Source organism: Dipteris shenzhenensis, chromosome 4 (genome assembly GCF_047967505.1).
Source record: "Dipteris shenzhenensis isolate YYH24624 ecotype China chromosome 4, Dip_SZ_1.0, whole genome shotgun sequence".
In the NCBI taxonomy this organism is placed as follows: Eukaryota; Viridiplantae; Streptophyta; class Polypodiopsida; order Gleicheniales; family Dipteridaceae; genus Dipteris; species Dipteris shenzhenensis.
This window is the reverse complement of record NC_141599.1, coordinates 49,379,306-49,404,201: the sequence shown is the minus strand read 5'-3', so window position 1 is coordinate 49,404,201 and position 24,896 is coordinate 49,379,306. Positions and strand designations below refer to the sequence as shown.

General features: G+C 41.2%; 1 protein-coding gene and 1 non-coding gene across 4 annotated transcripts in view; both read left to right on the top strand.

Moving 5' to 3' along the window:
- LOC147902986 (ARM repeat superfamily protein) overlaps positions 1-17,263 on the top strand; it is a 92,686-nt gene extending 75,423 nt beyond the window's left edge. For 2 of the 3 annotated variants that reach the window (XM_087374090.1, XM_087374089.1), the window contains 5 exons: positions 1,018-1,169; positions 9,743-9,856; positions 10,126-10,257; positions 16,578-16,691; positions 16,994-17,263. In XM_087374090.1, the coding sequence (XP_087230216.1) occupies positions 1,018-1,169; positions 9,743-9,856; positions 10,126-10,257; positions 16,578-16,691; positions 16,994-17,038 (557 nt within the window). In that variant the 3' untranslated portion in view covers positions 17,039-17,263. The remainder of the gene's footprint in view (positions 1-1,017; positions 1,170-9,742; positions 9,857-10,125; positions 10,258-16,577; positions 16,692-16,993) is intronic. The other variant, XM_087374091.1, reaches the window with a different exon arrangement.
- A 2,366-nt stretch (positions 17,264-19,629) lies between these two features.
- TRNAS-AGA (transfer RNA serine (anticodon AGA)) lies at positions 19,630-19,711 on the top strand. The gene has a single exon. It is a non-coding gene; the product is annotated as a tRNA-Ser (tRNA).
- Positions 19,712-24,896: the final 5,185 nt, after the last annotated feature.

Genomic DNA, 24,896 nt, shown 5'->3' with positions numbered 1-24,896 from the left:
AAAACAAGCACATCTTACATAGCAGCCCTGTAGGATCCAAGATTTTTCTTCGTGGATACAACTTCTAAGCCATTATCGCTTCCTAGAGCATCCTCGTTATTCTTGGCTAGGGCTGTAATGTTATTATGAGGTAGCTCCTTAAAAAACATTAGTGAATAACAAGACGACATTAATCTTCTTTGAAGCGTGAGTCATGTCGACATCTTCTGTGATGAAAGGATTTCATGGAATCTGAGCATGTTCTTGGTGTCCAAAAACGTAAATGTGAGTTTGGCATTGATTTAGTGGTTGGACACGCCAGCAAGAGTGAGAGCGAAAGATGATTTGAGGTGAATCCTTTTGTTTAATACATGATTCATATCTCTTATTTGGAGCCAAAAATTGCATTTGAGGGTTAATGCAAATTACCACCCTAGGAAAACTGGGTAAGCTCATGTCTTAGTGTGGGTGGGCCTTGGGGTGCAAGCAAGGCCTAATTCCTAATGTAGTTGCTTGAGCATGGAAATGACCTCTGTTAACCAGGTTCACCTTACAAGGCAGTGATGATGAAATTGTTTTTGACCTAGATGTGTTGCCCTTTTCTGTACAAAAGATGATCACTTGCTGCATGATAGTTGGGCTTGGGAGATACTGTGCAGCCTTGAAATGCGACATAGCAGGCTGTTTGGAAAATTTTCACAGCTTCCCTTTGATGTCAACATGCTGTATTTACATCATATTGGGAATAGTTGGACATCCGTACCAGCAGTTCTGCATGTGGCCGACCCTCATTCGCAACCACAGAATCATTGACTGGCACTAATACAACCCTATCACGTGTCTTTGAGACTGCTTTTTTGAGTAAACCATGTCACTGTGATTTGTCCAGTTATGTCTCTCAGTTGTATAGGAAAATATATTTCTCCCTATGCTCTTTGTATGCAGCATTTAATGAATGAAACTTTTGAAGCGGGAGAAAGAAATTGGCTATTCCATCTATTTTAATGAGAATTTCCTGATGGTTGGAAATTTGTGTAGGATCTGAGGATCAGTATGAACATGTTTCATCCATTCTAGTGAATATTACCAAGCTCGAAGCTGGGAGAAAGATTTTATTGGACAGGCAGAGGGGACTTCTAAAGCAAATTCTGCCTCGAGTTGATTCCAGGAGCATTGTCCGTCGAAAAGGGGTATGCATATATTTCTGAAATAGCTCAAAAGTAAAAACTATCAAATACAAGGCTCTTTCCCAGATATATTTCTACTTTTAATAGGAATCCATTCGTATTTGTCGACTGTGTACAACAACTTGTCCAGAATTGGTTGAGATTTTTGTTGCTGCTCACAACAATCTACTCTTCGCAGTCTTTATGGTTAATGGAGATGGTGAGGGACAACTGTGCTAAAATTTTGTGGCTTAAGCTTCAGAGCTCCTACTCCTCATCCCATTCACCTCCTGCTTAACATTGTTCCCCCCCCTTGTGCTCACTTTTTCGTGTTTGCTAAGGTCTCTCCACCCTCTTACCCCCTGCTTCCAGCTTGCAGCCACCCTTAGACAAATAACCTTTGCATGACACCTACTTGTGATCTCTTGCTGTCCTCTCTTTGCTAGGCTTCGTTTCTTCACCCCCCTGGTGAGCTTGCTTCCAAGCTAGCCTTTCATGAAGGATGTTGAGCTCATCCAGTGTTGCATGTTATTTGTTTTAAGAAAAGACTACTTAAATATGTGAGTTTGGTAGGAGAGAGATGCTCATAGACTTGATTAAACCTTTGGTGCTCCTACATGAGCCAAAATGAATTTTTGATGTTAAAGAAAGGTGTAGCGCCATATAATTATTCAAGAATATTTTGGATGGTTCAGAGGAGAATGCTACCTAGGAAGTGTAAGAAACTCAAAAAATGACCTCATATTGTTACCGACAACATCACCTCTTCTTAAGCGGGAGAGGAAATGCTATATCAATAATAATGTGACATGACATTACCCACGTGTGTGTGTGTGCGCGCGCGCGTGCATGTGCATGTTAGGGATTGCTTGGGTTAGGAAAATAGGAGTTTAGACAAGCAATCATGAATTGGCTAAGCCTAAATGGCCTAAAGGGGCTAGTAGTGCCCAACTAGTTATTGGTGCTAACTAGGTGTCCTAAGTGTCCTAGGGGTCTTAAGTGTACTGGGACATATTTGGTATTTGACCATTGGTCTTATGGGTAGCAGATGGTGCACCCAGAGTCTTCTCGTAGTGTCTCTCTGTGATGAACTGCCGAGGTAGGGTGATGTCTCCTAGAATTGTTTCATTGTTTTTTGCTCCACGCTTGTTATGGGCTTCCACCATGAACTATAACATGTAGAAAAAGATGGAAAAAGAGAAGATTGAGAGCGAAAATTAGTCTCCCCATCATAGTCACATGCCACCAAAATGGCATTCTAAAAAGTGTGTTTCCTTCATCAGATCAAGGATAGGCATGAGGATATCTATAGATCCATGGATTATGGATAGCCATGAATCAGCTTCGGACTGTCGAGATTTGAGGCTATGCATTTGGTGTGATGTTTGCATGAGGTGGAGACAGAGGGAGATAGAGGAGCATGTACTATGAGATTGGAGGTCTACATCATTGCTTGTTCGAAAGGGGATTTTGAGGCATGATTTGGAAAATTGATTACTTGGAGTAGTACTGCACTTCCCTCTTGGTATCAACGATCACCAAACATTAGCTGGATAGGGATCCCAAATAGTAAATGACAACAGATTGCTTTTGCTTGGGAGCAACTGAGTGGACATCCCAAGATGGAGGATGTTTTTTTTTTGCAAGAAGTAAATTCTATTAATGCTTGAAAAAAAGATGGAGGATGTTAAGCCCACTCTTCAAAGATGCAAGACCTGTTGGGGTTGGACACACGACTTGCCAGGTCTCACCCCATTTGAGGCACGCTCATTTTCATATCACACAACTAAGCTACCTCACAATGCCCTAGATCAAAGCATAGGATGACCCAGAGTAAAGCATAGAATAATAGTAGCAGATCTTGATTTGTTTCAGACACACCAAGACTCCTGATGGGACACTTTAAAGAGTATTTCCATTTTTCAGTTTCAGTTTTAATTTCCATCAGATCTTCTAGACACCTCTACTTACCCTATCAAGGTTTTCTATCATGATGTACTTGAGACTCAATGTTATAGGTCCCTTTGGCCTTCTGCAAATGTTAACATCTCTCTCTCTCTCTCTCTCTCTCTCTCTCATAATTAAGATCATGCAACTCAGCACATGAAGCTAATGAAACACATAGCATCTATGATTATGCATCTCAAATTAGACGAATAAAATGAAAAATTTCAAGCAACCTTCATGATATCTCTTTCTACGTCCCTAGGACCAAGATATATAATGGGACAGATGATGAACAAAGCAGCTATGAGCTTGATTGAAATAACAACTATAGAAGGTAAGAAAGAGCAATAGAGCAAATACAACGAAGTAAGTGATCAGCAGCATTCATAGAGACACGATGATGCTCGTGATAAGAATTGACATCTAAGAGCAATTGTTCTAGACATAACTATGTTGGATAAGAAAATGGCACAATTTGCACTAGGGTAAGTAAACCTACCCAACTCACTCTAAAGTTATCAAGACAATGAAACAACGTTATACACAAGTAAATCAAAAAATGAGAAAACTAGTCACAGAGAATTTGAACATATATGGTCCTGGAGAGGGCTGCTTATCCATGTGAGCCACCCAATCTCCAGTGAAAGACTGTATAGGGTTGCTAAGAGATGGTCAGTACTCGTTCCTAGATGCTAGGAGTATCTTCCTATGTGTTGCCATTTGGAGCCGATCGAATCACCGAGTATCCCTGACACTGCCCTATATAGTGATCCCTATAGCGTGCCTCTTCACAAGATGTAGGGATAGTAGAACAGGGTCATACATAACCTATTGAAGGAAAAAGGCTTAGGGATGAAGACTCTTATCGGGATTTGTTCTGCTTGAACTGTCCTCACAGATTTTACGGGACCTCCCCTGCGTGAGGGTGTCTATCCATGTACCAGGCTCTACCTCCATGTCATCTGAGCTGACTCTAAATCTGCAAACAGCCTGTCTCTTGTACATGGAGACATTGTCCTTGAGGTACTATCGGTCATTGTATACTAACATGGGGTTGATCTTTTCTTGTAAAACTCGATTTTCCCCTTACATCCTCTCTACAAAGTGTCCACCACTTTTTGCTGGACAAAGTCCCTTATAGCCCCTTTCTTCTCAAGTAAATCTTGGCTTGGTATAACTGCCTTTCCAACCAATTATGTGCCTTTTTGAACCATCCTTTTTCTCTTGTGGCTTGCATCACTTTGTAAAGGATACTATCGCTGTGCATTTTTTCCAGTTCGACCATATAAGAGATCAATAGAATTATTGCTTCACCTTCTGTAACCAGCCTTCGGGAACACCAAAGGGCGGTGAACAATTAATAACCAGCAAATAACATAATTTCAGCCACTTAAAGACTTATTACAGCCAACCAGCGCCCCTTTTGGCATTTCTTTATCTTTTATTCAAAAGGCTTGCAAATACAAGAATAGCACTGCAGTGCATCAGCCCACATACATTCAACTGAATAATCCCAGTCCAGTGCAACATTCCATGGCAGCCCTTCTTCTGAATCTGGCTTAGGGTCTTAACCTGGCAGCTCTAATACCCACTAGGGGAGTCTCGGCAGAAGAGAAATCAACCCAATCTGTCTTGTTAGCTTTGAATACCCATCAAGGGAGTCCTAGCAAGAGAGAGGCCAACAAAACAACTCAATCTGTCTTGGTAGCTTTGAATACCTATCAAGGGAGTCCTAGCAAGACAGAGGCCAGCAAAACAACCACACCTGGCGCTCCTGGCAAACAAAAAGGCCAGCTGCACAAAGCAAAAGGATCTGAAGGTTCTGAGGTAGTAGGAAAGCTCCCGGAAAGCAATCAACCGATTGGAAAGCTCGAGAAACCCTGGTTATCAGCAGACATGGAAAAGAAATTCCAAGGCAAGATCTCTGGCACCATGGCAGGTGAAAATCAGCAAAAGCAACCCTGAAAAACCTGTTGGAAGAGAATCACCAAGTCTGGAAGCAAATCGAGTTGCCTGGAAGCTCCAGACTGTGTGGAAAAGTGTGATTTTGATAGGCATCTGGCCGGGAAGGCTCTTGGAAGAAGTGTGAATCAGAATTTGGGCCTTTGGGAAGGCATGAACAGTAGGCATGCAGTAAAAACGAACCGATGTGGAGGCTATTGGCACAAAAATGACTTTTGTTTTTGAGCTTTTGGCAGCCCTAGCAGCCCACCAACAACCCATAGACTGCCTTGATTGTCAAAAATCAGCAAGGCGATGTGATAGAATAGCCCTGGAGCACTTTCCCAGCGTGTGCCCTGCCCCTCCCTGTTCTTTTGTGGTCCATAAAACAGCCCTGAAAGCAAATTTCGACTTTTTTGCTTGCTTTCCAAGCCAACTAGCCAAACGTGGCTCGTGGAGCTATTTTTAGTGAAAGGGATGTTCACCCTCTGTAACCTTCAGTCCCTTGCCTTGGCCCATGGAATTAATTGCACTGAAGTGTCCTTTACAATTTTAATCAGTTTGAGGCCAGGTCAATCACCGTAGATTCCTAAAAATTAGAAATTCGTATCCCGTGGCAGACCCCCCTCTTGAAACACAGCAAACGTCCCCCGTTTGCACCAAACTTTTTACTTTGTTCCATCAGAACCTGCAGCAAAAGTGTCAAACCAAGTCGAAGCTTATAGCTTCCGCTATTCAAGAACACAACCAGACATCATTCCACAAACAGTAGACATACATGCTCAGACAGACAAGATGCTCCAAATGGCCATCCCGTAGGACCCACATAGATGATTTATACTCTCATGGACATCCCGTAGGACCCACATAGATGATTTATACTCTCATGGACATCCCGTAGGACCCAAAGAACGAGGTACATCAAGAGCATACACAAGCACTCAATGCATGCAAACATACAGTTAGTGTGTACTTTTTTTTTCTTCATATGGCCATCCTGCAAGACCCATATATGTTTCTCTCGATGTACTACCCACTTTCATATGGCCATCCCTCAGGACCCACAACTAGTGGTACATCACGAGTACACACAAAAACACTTCATGTATGCATACAAACATCCCATGCATACTTTTCACACATATTCCTTTCAATTATTTACCCACTTCATCTTATGGCTATATGGGACTGTCCAAATCTATCCTGGCAGCTCTAAAAGAGTTTTGGCAAGAAAGAAACTGTCCATAATCCGTGGTATATTAGGAACATACCACACAAGTTCACAATCCAAACCACACATATTCACAACAATATCATAGAAAGTGAACCAACCAGCTTGGCATCAAGTGCCATCTGAATTATGTGGCAGTGACCGCAATTTACCCCTTCCTATTTTGTTCTAGCAGGTAGGCCATCCTGCTTCTTTACGATAGTAGTGACTGCAGTATGCTATCCTATCTCGGATTTAGGGATACTCCCTCTGATGAACTGTCATGTAAGAGTGGCATATACTACCATTACAAGAATGTGCCACATGCACAACAAGACTAGTGTTGCATATGTATATGATTTGCAGAGCCCAGGATAGCAAACTGGCTGCATTGTTGGCAAAAAGGGCCACATCATCTGCATAGATAGGCAATAAAACCACATATCTTGCAATCTGAATGCCACTCTTTTGTCTTATCCATTCTGCCCTTTTGTCTTATCCAGTCCTCTAGTTAATCTATGCAGCCTTTTTTCCATCCTATGTCAATGATTAAAGAGGCTTTAGGGGTGGAGTTTTGGATGGGATGTGTAAGCTTGGCTAGGACCCTTTCATACAATCTGGCTGTAGCAGCGTTTAGTGAGAGAGAGAGAGAAAGAGAGAGAGAGAGAGAGAAAGAAAGTTTATTAAAGTCTTCGGAAGACCGATGGGTCTATGAGATTGTGAAAAACCTGGTACAAATAAGCTGTGGGGGTGGAGCTACTAAATGAGCATCCACGCCAATGTAGAATGCAGAATGCAAAAGTGCAAAATGATAGTTCTAAGTACAACATAGTCATGCTAGTGGTCGACTACAAATCAACAACAACATCATCATCATCATCATCATCATCATCATCGCCATCAGGACATCAGGGTGGATGAGGCAGCAATGGAGGCATGAAATCGGCGATAGAGTGTTGTCGGCTGCTCACGGGTGTGGCTCTGTGACCTCTCTTAGTCATAGCTCTGCGTCTAACAAGGGCCACAATAACCCCTATTGGTCGGGCTCCAAATGTGAATAGAGAGGGGATGTCTCCATGTGTGATCCGCGCGTCAACCCTCTGTCTGAGCTGTCGGGTCACTGGCTCTGGATTGTGATCATGTTGAAGCCTCGTCTTGCGGATGTCCATGTGATCTGGTAGAAAGAACTCCGTGATAGAGCTCTAAGAAGGATCTGCTAAGGAATAAGTCTGCTCCTGTCTCCATGATTGAGGTATCCTCTCGCGGTGCCTGACTATCTCATGGATGAAGCCCGCCAAACATCTCTGATCTGGGTAGGAGAGAAACCGGGACAAAACCCCAAAACTATCTTTGAAGAGGCAGTAGAAACGCCCTTGGATCTCATAGTAAACAGGGCACCTGAAGATGAATTGCTCCTCCATCTCAACCTCCTGCATGTCACATAATGTGCATATGCGCCTCTCCCCCTGGGTATGCCCTCTGCTTTGCTGCTCTCAATACGAAGTCTATGTGAAGAGACCCGGAACTGCCCAATAGAGATCCTCAATGAGGGGGGTAGGTGGATCTGCGTATATCTTGGTGGGTCGATGAAACCCTCTGTGATGCTCAAGCAATGATTTTTGTAGAAGCTGAGCTTCATTGGGAGCTCGCTTGGTCCCAACTAGGTCCGGAATGTATGTAGCTGCAAGAGTTCCTCACGGATTACCTGGTTGACCTCATGTAACAGGAGGGGAGAAAACGGAGCATCTATACTGTACTGGAAGGAAGGGATTCTATCCATGTGGAGCCCTAGTCGCTCAAACCATCTCTCATTGCGTGCATACCAGCATCTCTGGTCCCCCCTGCTGAAGGTGCCATAGAGGAAGACAAAGCTAGCCAAGGTAGTCTGCTGCGCCCAGAAGTGTAATCCCCGTACTCCTTGACTCGGTGCAAATACGTGATGAACTGAAATGCAGCATCTAGTTGTAATGGGGATGACCCAAACTTAGCTTGAATGATCTGGTAAGGAACTGACGGCTTATCGTGAATCATCCGTGATAGCATGAGAACCTGTAGCTGCTCCACACAAGCCCACTCTGTATCTGACAAGTCTGGCCCCCAACAGGGGCTCCCATACATCCCCGCTGGGCGGACCAAGGAGTCAAGAGCAACCCCTTGGTTCGTGGATCCTGAAAGTGCGAGCGGAAGCATTGTCTCTCTAGTCTGGCCAGTGAAGTGTATCCCCTACCCAGGCGGGCGTGCATCGCGGGTCTCATAGTGAAGATGGGTCCGGAGAAGAAAACCCCCAGATACGTGTATGATGAAACTATCTCAACAGGTGACCCATCAAACGTGAACTGCTCCTGGTGCATGACGGCTCAAGATGTGTTGAAGACCATAACCTTGGTTTTACCAAGGTTGACCTTCAAATCATGAGACTCACAAAAGGAGTGTAGTGTGTCAAGGTGTCTCTTGAGCCCCTCTACTGAGGGAGACAAAAGTGCCACATCATTTGCATATAGCAATATCTAGATCCGAGTGCCAGCAAGAGAGCATCCATTCCCCCCCCCCCCCCCCCCGTGTCTGCATCACTGTCTCGAGTTCATCAATGTAGAGGCCAAACAGGGTAGATGATAAAGGACACCCTTGTTTGACCTCATGATCTCGTCTGTCCACCCTGACCTTGCCCGGACTCTGCCTGAGACTCTCTCAAAAAGTGCCATGACAGCCCAAATGATCTCCTGGCCATAACCCAAATCTTGTAGGTGCCGAAGAAGGTGGGCTCTCGGGACCGTATCAAATGCTTTGGAAGTCCACAAAGCAACAATAAACCCTCTGCTTCCGTGTCCTCGCCTCCTTGATGATACACCTCAGCGTGAGAATGTGATCCATGGTCCCATGATCTCGTCGGAATCCAGCCTGTCTTGCTGCTCTAAGTCCTCGACACTCTGCGAATTAATTGACCTCGGAATCAAGCACTGATGCATAAATCTTGGACATGACATGTCCAATCATAATGGTCCTGTAGTCCTCCGGGCTCATGGGATCCCCTGCCTTGTGAATGGGTGAGATAGTGTTAATGGTCCAGGGGCATGGAAACCCCAAGCAAACCGCTTCATTAAAGAGCTTTGCTAAGATCGGGCTAGGAGATTAATCCCGTATGCAATGAACTTAGTGCATAGCCCCTCATGATCCTTCGCTCGGCCGTTATGAAGTTTCATTACGGCATCCTTCACTCCTCCCTTAGTGAAGAGGGTGCAGGAAGTGGGGCGTGGTATATGTGAGAGGTCAGGGACTGGCTGATTTGGGATGTCATATAGTGTGCGTGCATAATTATGCCAGACGTGGGTGTTAGTGAGAGAGAGAGAGAGAGAGAGAGAGAGAGAGAGAGAGAGAGAGAGAGATGTAAATAATGATTTGTAGTTTATATGTAATTGTCTTATTTGAGGCTTCTCTTTTGTATTTCCAAAGCTAGCCAAACCTTTATTGGCCTTAATAATTGAGACATTGGAGATTGCAGGTAATGGGCACAGTTCGCAATTGTTGTTTCGAGGCAGAAAACTACCTGCCAAGTCTACTCTTGGTTTCTCAGTTTCTGTGGCCTGCCCTTCTTTTGCCTCTTGCAGGAAAGAAGGTATGGTAATGATTGCACAATTTTTTAATTTTTGAAATGCGCCTATGCAGTGAATTGTGATGTATGGCAGAGGACCTTGTAGAATATTGCTATTCATCTAAATTTGAAGCTCAGATCTCCGTGTAGTGTTCATAAGCATGCAATCCAATCTAGAAGGCGGGTTGAAAATGCATTGGAAATAGTATTTGCTGATTGCTTGATGGGGGATATGTACCTGTGCCTGGCAGTTAGGTCTCTCAAATCTTTGATGTTGGGTAGTTTTGACACAGGCTTATCGTGAGGAGGATACTGCAAAAATGCCACTTGAACTAGCCGGTCCATTATCTCATGAACGTGAGGCAGAGATAGATCCACAAATTCGTATTGAGGCTGCAGAAGCTCTGTATTTGATCATTCTACATGTGTGTCTCATCAAGCATTGCTTTAGCTTTGGTTGTATTTCTATTATTGCTAATAGGTCATGTATTTTTTTACATATGATGCTGCAATGAGAGACCAAAGTGATCTGCAAGTGGGCTAGTATTAGGAACAATGGACAAGTGACTTTATTTTTTTGAAACAAATCTCATCTTTCTTACATATAAGAACTGTGTTGGAAGGCTTTTTGTGAAATTTTGGAAAGAAAAACTATGAATCAATTGGAAATTGTCTATAAAGCAGCTAGTCTATATTTTCAACTTACACTATGTGAGATGCCTCACCTTCCTATTTGGGGTGTCCACCTTTCAGTTTGACATGCTGGGTTCATCACCTATTAGATGGTATGAGAATTCTATGGGAAACTCTACTGGCCATGAAGGTGTTCCAGTCATAGAACAGCTCACCCTGCTAGACTGTGAATGAAGGGAATTAAGTTCATGCCATGTGTATCCGTTAAAGACTTAAATTTATGCTGAAATTGGAACTTAGAGTTAGAATTATTCAAGAATTTGGCCTGAGAGCAGAATGTAATTGCAAAGCTCATAATCAGAATATAAATTTGAGCAAAGAAAAGAGCAAGGGACTGAGAAGGCTCACTCAGAACCAACATGGGGGCCTTCCATGCCATGAGATAGAATCTCAGCTTCTCTCAAGCTTCAAATGCCATTTATACAAATTTTCCCATTCCCCTAAAGATGATATTAAACGTTATACATATCTTCCCATTCCTCTAATGCCATTTATACATATCTTTCCATTCCCCTAATGATGATATTAAAAATGTTGCGTCTACTTCTAGATGGATGCATCATGTTTCTTATGATTCCTCTATTGATCTACTTCTAGACCAATAGATTATGCTTCTTGTGATTCTCCTTACACAACCGGATAATTTTTGCCCATAGAGACTATAAGAGAAGGTTACAGTACTTGGATCGACTTATGTTTTTGGTAATTTTTATAAAGGTTTTTGAAAGATATAGTATTAAGGTTCTTTTTAAACTTCTATATACTTGAGAGAACTTCTCTTGTCAAGATCTTCACTGGAGAAATCAACATTGCTTTCAATTGAAAGTATTGCTAGAGAAATTTCTAAAGTGTGAAGTTCTTGGCCTTAAAAAAAGTATTCCCATTCTAAGAAAACAGCTTATGATCACTATATTTACTTCTCCTAGTCTTGATAAGTTCTATATTGAAGTCACCTTAAGTTATGACTGCTCTTCCTCATTGGGGTAAGAGGAGTTTGGAAGCGTCCTGTTGTTGCTTGGAAATACATGAAAACATTAGGACAAAAGGCTTTCAATCATGCAAACATTGGTAAGAACCTCATAATGCAGGGAAAGCTAGCCATTCTTAGTATCCCTTGTTTTTGTACTAGTAAAAAGTTTGCTCCTTTCATTGATAGTTCTTTAGTACACCTTGGTACTACTTGATAGTTCTTTAGGACATGTTGTTACTAGTGATACTTCTGTCCTTCCTACTGCCTTTCTAAGGGATCGTTTCTTAAAAGGCACAAAATTTTGACTTTCTTCTTCTGAGGATTTATGCCTATTAAAAGCCATAGAAAAGGAGTCTTAAATTTTGCTATTCAAGTAGAAGAATGTTTAGGGGTCCAAGGTCACTTATCACATTGGAAATCTACAATTTTGAATCTAATTGCTTCAAAAAATTAAGAGGAGTTCCTTTTCTCCACACCTCTGATAGTGGTAGCTCTCTCTCTCTTCAGAGGATGAGATATCCTTGCGTAAATTCTAGCAAAATTCTAGCTCTCTCTCTCCAGAGGATGAGATATCCTTGCGTAAGTTCTAGCAAAATTTTGTGATTTCTTATGTAGACAAATGCTCAAATTTTATCTTCACCTGCAAAATGCAATCCCTACTAGGAGTGGTTAACTCTGCAGCAAGGACGCATGCTAGTTGTTCTATACCTCAAAAGGATTTGATTATGAAACATCTAACTAGTGGTTAACTCTGCAGCAAGGACGCATGCTAGATTTGTAAGTCCTTTGGGTTCATTTGCAACCCAAGTCTTCCTTATCTTTGTGCAGCATGGAAGTTTCATAAAAATCCTAAGAAACCTAGATGCATTACAGCGGCTTATAAGACTTCTCTAACTGATGTCTCAAAGTGGTTGAGTTATTGGTCCAGGGCCATTTTACCAACAACTGTCCATGAACTTTGGAGAAACTTATTGAGAGTAGGTTTACGTTGGATCTTGAATGATTCGGTGAGAATTATACCAGTCATAACGTTTAGAGAAATGTACTCCAATCTCACTTGAGACATTTGATTTTACTAAGATAGACGTGGAAAATTTGAAGTCACGAATAGGAGAGCTTGCTTCAACTATAGATGTGAAAAAGATAGATGCGAAGTTATAAGAGTTGAAAAATCAGCCTTGCATTTTGATTTTTGTTGGATAAAATCTGAAAAGCAAGACCTTGATTTGAAAAATAAAAGGTGCACAAAAGTTGTAGCTGTTGAAGATGTCCTTTGTTGGTTAAACTGCCTTCTAGATAATTTGTTCATAACTCTAGGAGAATCTTTATTTCAACAAAGTATTGGTATTTCAATGGGCACTAATTGTGCTGTTTTTAAAGCAAAAATCTACCTTTTCACATATGAATTTGAGTTGTGTAACGATTGATCGCTCGTGAGATTTGTCCAATCATTCTTCATATAACTTAGTCAAGTTGGGAGATTCATATATGACTTATTTGCCGCAGACATTCCCAACTTTAAAGATTTTATGTACAAAGATCCAAATTCCTTTGGATGAGGAATTTATCTTCGAGAATTTTGTGAACCTAATTGTATAGCTAGTGGAAGCTGTTATAGTTTCTTGGATCGCAGTATAACTCAATCTTTGTTAGGTTTAGAAGTTGGTATCTATGATAAATGACAACTTTCGTATGATATGTTGAATATCATACGAATGCCTCACATTGACTCAAACATCTCTGATATGGCTAATATGGAGTGATTACCTCCCAATTCTATAGGTTATCTCGTCTTTGGACAAGTAAGAGTGCATTTATCTCTGAATTTAGTAATTTAATCCTATTACTAAAGGGCTATAATACAAGAAAGTAATGAAGAAACTCCGCTATGTCCTTCGTTGTAGTCGTTATATCTTTGGAATTTCGGCTTTGGGTATGCTTAGGATTCTTGAATGTAGAATCTAAATCCAAAGTGGGAAGCTTCATAGCCCGTTTTCTTTTTAGTTTTTAGGTTTGTTCAGAGACAGCTTTGGACTCCTCTCTGACTTCCTTTCTTATACAGATCAGAGATGCCTGGCCGCCTTCATCCATGATACAGTTAGGCACCGAGAGCGCTTACTTAGATCACAGAGATAGGGACAAAACAAACAGGCAGACTCATCTTAGAGTATGATTACAGAGTTCTTCTAGCCAGACCATATAAATCACCACACCATGGACAGTCGGCAAGGTAGAGATCCAGAGCCAGTGACACGACACGCCCGACAGAGGATAGAGATACAAATCATGCTTGGAGACATCCCTTCCATTTTCAAGAGCGACAGGGGTTACCTGGCCATTGTGAGACGGAGAGCCACCGCCAAGAGGACATGCCGGACCGCATCCACAAATAGCCGCCAATGTTCTATCTCTGACCTTATAACATCTTAGCCTCACCTGCCATTGGGTCCATCATGACCTCTAGTATCTGTTGTACCGGACCAGACTTGGCATTGGATTTGATGTGATATGGTGATGATGATGATGATGATGATGATGGTGGTGGTGGTGGTGATGGTGATGTTGATGTCATGACTATGTAGCACTTATAATTTTATGACTATGTAGCACTTAGCCTTCAGCATGGGTGATGATGCTCATTTTAGTAGCTCCACCCTGCTTTTCTCACTGTCTCAGAGACCTCTTGGTCTTCCAAAGACTCTAATAATCTTTAGCATGGGTGATGATGCTCATTTTAGTAGCTCCACCCTGCTTTTCTCACTGTCTCAGAGACCTCTTGGTCTTCCAAAGACTCTAATAATCTTTCTTTCTTTCTTTCTATTTTTGGGGTTCATCTACTCGTAAGTACATGTTTATTTGGTTTTGTTCTGTGTGCGTGTGTGTGTGTGTGAGAAACTGAGGAAGATCTCCTGGGTTTACCCAAAAAAAAAGTGTGTGTGTGTGTGTGTCTATCTATCTATCTATATGTATATATAAAATTTGTTTTTTATATTTTTCCTCCCACTTCCTGATGTTATTATTCATTATTATTCTAATTTGAAATAAACAAATAAAAAAAGAACTAATTACAAAATAATGATAATAATTGCTTCCTTGTGTTTCTTATTTGTACGTTGGTTTATCTTTGTTCCCTTGTGTTAGCACATTAGTTGCTGTTTCTTTCTTCTTCTTCTTCTTCTTCTGTTACAATTTTAGATTTTTTTGGCGATGGAAATTTAACCTAATTAAACTCTCTCATTGTCTGCTTTGTTTGTTCCTTTTTGCTATGTTTGGTTGCGATTTCAAAGCTTAGTAAGCACTGGGTTTACCCAAGAGATTCTGGAATCTTTCAAAACCCAGATGGCAGCTTGTGCTTGGGTACTCTTGCTTACTAAATTATTATTCTTTTTAGTTTTCGCATTTACTCGTAATTTTGTCTAAAGTCGCTTATAAACTCTGTTCTTTCCTTTGTTCTTTTGCTTGTTCTAGGATATGTTTTAGTCAATTATACATGAATAAGCATGCCCCTCAGGAATTCCTCATCTCTGAGAGTTCATAAGAATTGTGCTCCCACACAGTCAGAAGTGAAATGTAACAAATAACTGCAATATATATTGTGATAGTCTCGCAGTAAACTGTAAGATCCAGAGAGGGTTGTACAAATTGAACTCGAGGCTCAGAATCTGCTATCTAGGGCATGTGTTTTACTTGGAGACATTGGACAAACTGCAATTCAATTTCTTCTCACAGATGAACTTAAAAAGGGGATCTTTTCCTCCAGTTGTCGCATAAGTTTTGAGAAAAACCTGTTGTGCGCATAGAAAGTTTATAGCTAGGATGAGATAGAAAACAATCCTCAAGGTATCAAAATCCTTATCCAGACATGGCTCATGTCTCCATTGCTCTCTGATTCCTTTTCTCTCAGGATTAGAGCATACCCTTGCTGAATCATGGATGTACTTTCTTTTCTTTTTTGCAATGTACTTGATATGATTTTTTTATAGAGGAAGGAGACTTGTTTGTAAGGGATCACAAACAGAATTGAGTTGCAATCATTAGTGTCCAACCTCTTCCTTAGCATGATGGGAGGTGGGAATATTGTGACTGGTTCAATACACAGAGTTCCCAACAAGGTGATTTTATGATCCATGTGAAGATGGCTGATCCCAATCAAGAGGCAGTGGCAAAGTTTACAGTTCCGCTTGGCTAAAAACTGATCAGGAGCCGAAGGGATTTGAAAATTTGCCACCTTTGTGAATACAGGTCTGTTTTCTAGATTTGCGATTTCTAGCTTATTGAAACGCAGGATAATACTAATTTTCAGTAAACATGAATTCTGCTGAATAATTTTTTTTTCTACTTGGTTCCCTTTGTTTCTTTAGTCATCCCCAGGTGAGCTTCATGGTTAGGACAGTCTACTTAGTGTGAGAAATACTCAAATACAGTTTAGTATTTTGACATTGGTGCATCAAGGCACATAAATTCCAATAAACACTTGTTTGTTGATTTGCAGCCTCCTATTGGCAAAACTGTATCATGTGCCAACATCCTGAAAAGTTGGAAAGATCATTCTGTTATAAGCTAGCTGTAAAGGGGGAGTCTCTAAATGTCATAACCTGCTTATACAAAAAGAATCAATGGCTTGTCAGATGCAGTTTTCCAATAGGCATTGTCATATTCATTTGTTGACCTCAGAATGGAAAGACAGATAGAAGACCCGGGTGCATGTGTGGTTTTCTCTTGTATTATATGCCCTTGGTGTACTGATAACTATTGAGCCTCTATAACTGGTGATAGCTCCTTAGTTACACGTGTTGGTGGTATTGCTAGCAATTTTGAGAATGTTGCTAATGCACTTATTTATTGCAAATTGTGTTTCTTCTACAGGTGAAAAACAATATCCTTCGAAAGGGAAATATCTAGTTGTATTTAATGCAATATTGTTGGAATAGTGGAATGTAAAGGGATTTCTACCATTCTCTTAAATAAAGTAAAAAGAAGTAATGTCAAGCAACAGCTGATAAAACTTTTTATGCACAATTTTGTTCTTTTATAGTTCTCTCTTTGGCCTTGATGCTTTTTCTCACTCTAAGATTGGTACAGGAGGCTGGGCGACGGGCACTCTGGTCAGTCAATGGGACTCGAGTTCTTCAAGTAGGATATGAGGATGAGGATGATGCTGGAGTAATGGAAGCATATGAACGGTTAGGTTCCCTGGTATGAAACCTTCCACTTCAGTGAACACTTGCTTCTGAACATTAGTTATCCAGAAGGAACAAAGAGCATTTTTAATGACCGTTGTAATGTTTCACAAATCTCAATAAATATTTTCAAGTATGATCAAGCGTTATACTGTATGAAATTACTTATGATCATTTCTGATGGGATTATGCTCTTCAGAGTTGAAGGAAGCTAGAGGGACTTTGTGGTTTCATTCTAGTTCTATATTTTTCTCTCCACTTGTTGATGCCCTCTCGTATTACATTTCTTTCTGAGTCGTTTTACTGCTGTTGTTACAGTTAATTGAAGGAAGCGGAATTGAAGATTATGGTGGAAAGACTTGAAATCAAAATTGAAAAGCAATTCCATTTTGCCACAATGTCATTTAACTGCCATTGTGGCTTTCCTCTCAAAACTGGGAGAGTGCCAGTAGGCTCTCGGTTTGCTGGAAAACATGTTGAAAGTTGTTTTTCAAATCGTAAGATACCTTGCCACAACTGAGTTAACCGTACTTATTCTGTGGGCAATCTATAGTTATATGGAATATAATGTATCTTTCCATGGCTTTCCATTTTTGCCACCCCCTTTTGTAAGGTGCTTGTCTTTGGGTGATCCATAGGTGATAGGTAAAGAACTATGCACTCCCAATATATAATTCATGCAGAGCTTCTCCAAGGACGTGGAATAAGAGTGGCGCATCAGCATCAGCTCAAGTAACCACCAAATCTGCATGGCATGCACAAGAAATGTTGTCTTGAATATAGTAGTTCTCATGCCCCGTGTTCTCCACCTATTGCCTAAAATCACACTCATAAGACCCTCAAGTACCCTTCAGAATCAATGATCTTGAAAAAGAAAATGATCTACATCATAGGTTATCTGATGAACTCTATCGTTTTGTAAATAATGGCCTACCCAAAAGGGGTTGCATCTTTAGGGCACTTTGTTTTGTGCTATATTCCTGTTTGGAAACTGTCTTAATTTCCATAATAACAAACATAATATCTGTCTGGTATATACAAGGTTCTATTTGGAGTGTTACTTGAGTGGGCCATAGTAAAATGAGACAATTTTGTTGGCTTGTTCACAATGTAGGTAGTATATTATGTCTTTCTGGTCCTTGTCAACAGTAATTTTGTCTTGAGAAAGATATGGGGGGGAGCGCTGAACAAAGCCAAGAGAATTGCAATGCTTAATGCCACAGTAGTGTACTTCAGTGCTAGAAAGGGTCGGTAGTGAAAGTAAACAAGCATTGAAAAAGAAATGCAACCAAATTCAATTAGCAAGACGGGCATTAGAGGAGACAACACAGTGCTTGACAAAAGGGCACGAAGTTGTACCAACAATAGTGCGAGCTTTTTCACTTCTTTGGTGTGCGTAGTCTTGTGGCATTTTACCAATTCTTCATCTTATGATCATGATCATTGTCGCGTTTTAACTAATCCTTCTAGTTTCTTGCATAATTATGTTTTTGGACGTGGAAAACCTAAGACGGGTTGGACTTGGAGTCGCATAGTGTTCGTGCCTTTGATGAAAGTGCTTTGTAATCACATCTTATGTGGCCAAGGGTTAATGGTTGTTGGTCCCTTTGGAATAAGGACTCTCATGTCCTATCACGTTCTAAAAGAAAGCTTGGTCCAATGCTTCGCTAAATATAAGATTTATGGCTCCATAAAATTAACATTGCTTGCTAATGCCACTTTACTAAATAAATTACAAAGCTTTGGCATGTAAACCAAGTGATAGATTGTTGATTGCTTTCATATCCATTCACACATCAAGCTTCTCAAAATACATTCATGAAGTTCAATATTATGTTGGCACATAAACAACTCTCACAAACAAGCATTTTGATCGATAATGATCAATTCTATGTTTGTTGAAGTTGTAAAAACAAGGCCATAAGAAAAACAAATTGGAGCTGGTGGATAGTTCATTAGTTACTTAAAAGGGTTTACTTCAACACGTATTGCTTGTTGAATCCCAAAACCTTCAATTGGAGGGAAAATCGTTGGGTGAGTGTCAACCCACTTCCCCAACCCCCTCAACGTTGTTATCCCTCCTCTCCCTACTACATCCTTCAACATGTGGCTTTAAACTTTTTGGTTCCTAATAGCATTTGTGGCAAAATTGCCATAGAGTCTATAGAACTAGGGTGTAGTGGGGTGAACATAGAGAGCGTGGAAGTTATAGAGGCTAAGAAAACTACCAAGCAACTTGGCATTAAAGTGGTGGTTATGAGCAGTACATAAAGGAAGCATCCATGGGACTCTTTGCTTTTAGAATTGTAAGGCGCAAAGGTTGATCCACAAGCTTTGCAACTCTAGGAATTCGATAAAAAGGAAAACAAAAAATATCACCAAACTAATGACTTAATGGATCATAATGGTGGAACAACTCAAACAGGCACCAACGTTAGTGCTCAAACTTGAAAGAGGTTAAAATAAGTGTTTGGCATGCTTTCTCAGGAGGATGATTGAGTCATTTCTTAGCACCACTCATGTAGAAAAAATGTAATGCATGCCAAGAACAAGTACAAACATTTAGGATTAAGGAATGTCGCTATTGTGTCACCGTCTCATATATGCTCCTTTTTAATTAAGACTTTAATTATAAATTGAGAGTTGGAGTGTTTTGTTGGAAGGCCCAACCCTCGCCCATCCCCCCATGCACTCCACCTAAAATTATCAAGTTGAGAAATCCCTAGCGTTATGATGAAGTGAGGTTGCAATTTATGCTCACATGCATTCATCCTTCACGCTTTTCTATTAGGCTTCTTGTGATAATTCAATTTATTATGCCGAAAATAAAGCATAATAAAGTGAATTATCACAAGAAGCCTAATAGAAGTGCTCTTAGCGGCACGTGACCAATTTTTCTCTTTGCTTGTGGACATAAGAATTTTAAAAAAAAATCCCTGCTCGGTATTCATCAAGTGGACGTGCCGGAGTGGTTATCGGGCATGACTAGAAATCATGCGGGCTCTGCCCGCGCAGGTTCGAATCCTATCGTTCACGCTTTTCCCACCTAGCAAACGAGGTTTGCAATTTTCTCTCATTGACAAGACTTCGGGTTGCGTAAGTTTAGCAGTCTATTCTTATGCAAGTATTGAGGCAATTATGCTTCATCATCCCGGTGGCTTCCGCATTCAAGGGTTCGAGCCTGTATTTTTACTATAGTCTCAACGTGGGACCTTTTTTCACGCTTAGCATGTTAACTTGGAACATTCGAGGCTAATGTGATAAGATCAAGCACAAAGGTTGTGTCTCACAAGTGGGGAAGATGATGGTGCCCTTGGTCAAATTGGGTATATAGTTTTTAGCAGCGCTCTAGGTACACTTTTGTTGTTAACTCTTTTGTTATGCTAAGGAGCTTTTTCATACTGTGTTTGTTGTGACAATTGGCTTTGAGTTTAATGTGGTGAATGTTTATGCGTGAGATTCTTTGCTTGATCGTGAGGAGTCTTGAACAGGACAATCGGGAAGTCGACGTGTGTTTGGTGGAATAGAGCGAGTAGGATGATTGAGTGTGCCCCCCAATGGGGGGTGTGTGGCTACTGAATTTTGGCATTTTTTATCATGCTCCTGTGGCTTGGTCCTTCTTCTCTTTGCTGGTGGGGATCTTTTGATGTTCTTATGAGTTTAACAAGAACCCATGCAAAATGAGAAATTTTCCAAGGAAATCCAAAGTGTCTGTAGGAAGTCTTTTGAGGATGTGTTGGATCCATGTATGAAATTGGATGTGGCTATAAGGGATGTAACGATGAGTGAAAAAAAATGAGAGACTCATTTATGTGCAATAAGGAGATGCATGAATGAACACTAGGTCTTTATTAGGGAGATGTTAAGGGCGGCCCTAGACCTAGCACCTAAGGACCCATATGTGGTAGCTTTCCTAGTTGAGCTACAAGAGGCATATAAAGGAGATGAAAAATTACAGAGGTGGCTCGGATCCAAAACCGACAGTTGTGGTTAGTTCTTGGGGGCTATCCCTCGAAGCTATTTTTTCAATCTGTGAAAAAAAAGTGGGTAATGGAGACTGTAGACAGTGTGATGGGTGCCAATGGTAATGTAGTCATGGAATTTTAGCATATAACCAAAGTGTTTAAAAAAGAGTTAGGGCGAATAGTGGGCTCAACAGGGGTTCAAGATGCAAGGTGGAAATAAAAGGTTCATGATGTGTAGCTTCGAGGTACAAAGATGTAGTCTAGAAAGACCCTTCACAAAGGAGCAGTTGTGGGAAGCTTTAGATTGTTTGGAAAATGACAAGTCTCCTAGGCATGATGGATTGACTGCCCAGTTCTATGTTGCCTTTTGGAAGAATATACAGAAGGGATTTCTATCCAAGGATGTAAACGTTGGACAGGTATAGGAGCCCTATGATACAAAAAATCAGAAGAGAGACAACATGGAAAAATTAACGTAAGTATAATGTAAGGTTTGCGAATGGGGCAATTAATGTAAGGTCGAATTAAGCTCGATGTGGAAGCACGATTCAAGAAGGTTCGTGTGTTAGGAAATGGAGTCAATTTGAGTGTTTTCTAGTGTGTTTTATTGAGTCCTAGAGTGAGTTCTAGACTATTTTATATCTAGGAGTGCCATGTGTCACATTGGGAGTTATCCCATATACATTTGGTACTGAGAGTGTGTGTGTGCCTATCCTATAAAGGCATTGTACTTTCACTTATCAAATCAATCAAGCCTCAAGCCTCTTTGGTTATGTAAGTACTTTCCTTTGGTTGTTCATTTCTTTCAAAGCATTTCATTTGCTTTCCATTTCCATTTCATTATATTTACTATCTAGCCTAGCCTAGCATGCCTCCTATCTAGTTCCATCATGTGGTATCAAAGCCTCCTTTCCTCCCTTTCCCTTCTCCATGCTCAATCTAGAGGATCAGGGAAGCCCGCAAATGGAAGCCATCCTCTTCTCCATGATTGAGCTCCCTTCCATTCCCTCATCTCTTTATTCTTAGAGAGCTTCTTTTTTTCCTTTACCTTAGCCTCTCCATGGAGCTATTGGAGCATTCGCCTACTGCTGATCTACATCGACATGTGGCCGCTGCTCACGACTACTTCTAATGCTCATGTTGCCCTCGCCAGTAGCCTTGACATTCCTGCCAGCTATTGCCTCTGATTTTGCCTCAATTCCAGCTGCTGATGTTGTTGCTATTCACACTTCAATAAGCTCGTAATCTGCTACCTATGCCTTAGATCTTCTGGCCCTTTTTCACTCCAGCATGCTGTTGATTCTGCCTTAGATTTTAGCCCTTTATCGCTCCAGCTGCTCATGCTCTAATCGCCTGCTATTCTACTCCACCTGACGTCACATTCTTTCCACCTCAGAGCTATCACCTGCTATGCACCACAATGACTTCTCTTACTTCTTGTGGAAAAGTTCAAAGGGGAGGGATTTCGTACTTGGCAAATGAGGATGCAACTTCTTCTTATGTGCGAAGGAGTCTGGGACGTTGTTGAGGAAGACTATGAGGCCACGCTTGATCAGCCACCACAACGTGCAAGATGTGGAAGCAACAAAATGCTAAGACCATTGCTATCATTGGTCTATGCTTGGTCGACTCACTTGTTCATCATGTGGACTTCAAGAAAATTTCTAAGGAGATTTGGGAGCACTTGGAGAGCCTTTTCAGTAACAAAATTACAAACTCCAAAGTGTTTTTGAAATTCCAATTTTACAAATTGCAAATGGAGGATAACGATGAGTTCTGTGTTCATTTAGCCAAGTTGCAATCACTTATGCAACAACTATCCAATTTAAAATGTCACCAGATGATGAGGACAAAATGGAAGTTCTCATAAAAAGTATGGAAGGGGTCTCTCATTTTGAGAACACCCTTGAAGTTCTTTGCCTTGCAACGACCACCTTTGATGACATGGTGGCTCTTCTCCTTGAGAACGATCACCGTAAGAAGGACACAACTGCAATAAAAAGACTCAATGAAGACTAGGTACTTTTTCGAAAGGCAAAAGCAAGTTCAAAACCTTCAAATGTACTTACTGCAAAAAGCTTGGCCATTTGGAAGATTGTTTCTTTCAAAAGCCGGCAAACAACAATCAAAGGAGCATGCTTACTTGGTGCACGATGCCACCAATAAGGATGAAGAGGACAACACTCCGGAACAAGCACTTACGGCTAAAATACCCAATCTATCTTTCCCTCTAGAGGTAGACGAGGATGATGAATATACTTTCTGAGATTGATGTATTTGGGTGCTTTTCCCTAGGTTGTTTCCCAAAAATGAATGAAATAATGATGTGTGTTGGGTCAATAAAGGTTCTTTGCCTTGGATAGTACTCCTAAAATTATGTATTTCTTTTCATATCTATGGTGTGTGGCTCCATGTCCCTAATTAGTCCTTGGAGCCAGGAGGGGGAGGTAATGTGGGAGCTATGTATTGGCTTTGATAGGGTCTCCAAGATGTTGGTGTATTCCCTAGACCTATGAGTTGGTCACGTAGCCATGCTAAGACATGAGCCTTTGAGCATGTTGAGTCTCAAGCCATGAGAGTTCTTGGATCAACCTCTGAATAGCTCAAACTTTAGCTTCTGAGTTACATAGGGTGCACAGATTAGTAGTCCTGTCATTGTCATGTTCTATTCTTGGTTCCATTTCAATAGTCCCTCATCTTTCCTCCATGGGGGGGTGTTAGGAAATGGAGTCAATTTGGGTGACTTTTAGTGTGTTTTATTGAGTCCTAGAGTGAATTCTATACTATTTTATATCTAGGACTGCCACGTGTCATATTGGGAGTTATCCCATATACTTTGGTACTTAGAGTGTGTGTGTGCCTATCCTATAAAGGCATTGTACTTTCACTTTTCAAATCAATCAAACCTCAAGCCTCTTTGCTTATGCAAGTACTTTCCTTTGGTTGCTCATCTCCTTCTACGCAATTCATTTACTTTCCATTTCCATTTCATTATGTTTGCTATCTAGCCTAGCCTAGCCTAGGCTCATCATCGTCCTGCTTCACTATAAGAGTATATGATGGGAAATATGAGTCTTAAGTCTGAGTTTGCACCTCCCGCACCTCCTCGCTCTCTCTCTCTTGCCACTCCTCCTTCCTGAGTAACAATATCGTCTGTGCCAACCCATTCGTGATCGTTTCATGCCCTGCGTTTTCAAACGTGGGAGCTAGCGATTGCAATAGATACGGAGGAAGGGTGGCAAAGGTCCACTGAGCGGAGGGAGAGGAGGGGTAAGGCGGAGAGTTTGAGGAAAAGGGAGGTGGGGCGGAGTGGGGAAAAGTGGCGAGACGGAGGAAAGGGGGGGCTGAATTTGAGGAAGTGAGTGAGGAGGGTTGAATCGAGAGAGAGGAGAGAGTGCGGAAGGGGAGGGCTTTGAGGTAGAGGAAGAGAAGGCAGGGAGAGGGAGCGGAAAAGGGGAGGATGCTGTGAGTTGAGAGAAGGGGCAGGCGAGTCGACTGAGACACAGTGAGGGGGGAGGGGACTAAGTCGTGGAAGGGTTGAGGGAGCATGCAAACAATATACCTTAATCAAGAACATAATTGAGCTTAATTAAGAACATCAAAGCTCTCTGAGATGACGTCCCACCCAAAGCTCTCTCCTAATTTTTTTTTCACAAAAATAACGATCTGTAATGACAAACACGATGGTGACATTCTTGATTGGCTGAAAGTTACGATTTTTTGAAGTTGGAGGAGCGAATAGTAGAAGTGGGCTGATTATGTTGTTTCCCAAACGACAAAATAGGATGATGGTTGGGATTGGCATCCAATTTCAATGCAGAACACCTACAAAACCATAACTAAAGCTTTGGCATGCAAAATCAGAGAGATATGTATGCTGGTAGTTGATAGAGAACATAATGGCTTTATTTAAGCTAGAGATATATATGAGAATATTTTAAATGTTTCATATGCTTTGGATTATGCCTCAGCCCAACTGGTCAACATTGTATCTTGTTGGCAATGTTGGGGTTTTATTTTGGATAAGGCGTATGATAGAATAAGGTGGGATTTTGTCTTCGTTGTGCTTGAACAATTGGGGTTTGGGCCTGGGTTTGGTACATGGCAATGTTATGCTTGAAGGTTGGTGTTGTGGGTCGATTGTGTAGATTGGTAAAACATGGCTTAGAAAGGAGTTGCAATCGAGCTCATCAAGCTGTATTTTACGAGCATATATGTCCTCATTTATTCGCGGATCACATGGTGGCTTTGATAGC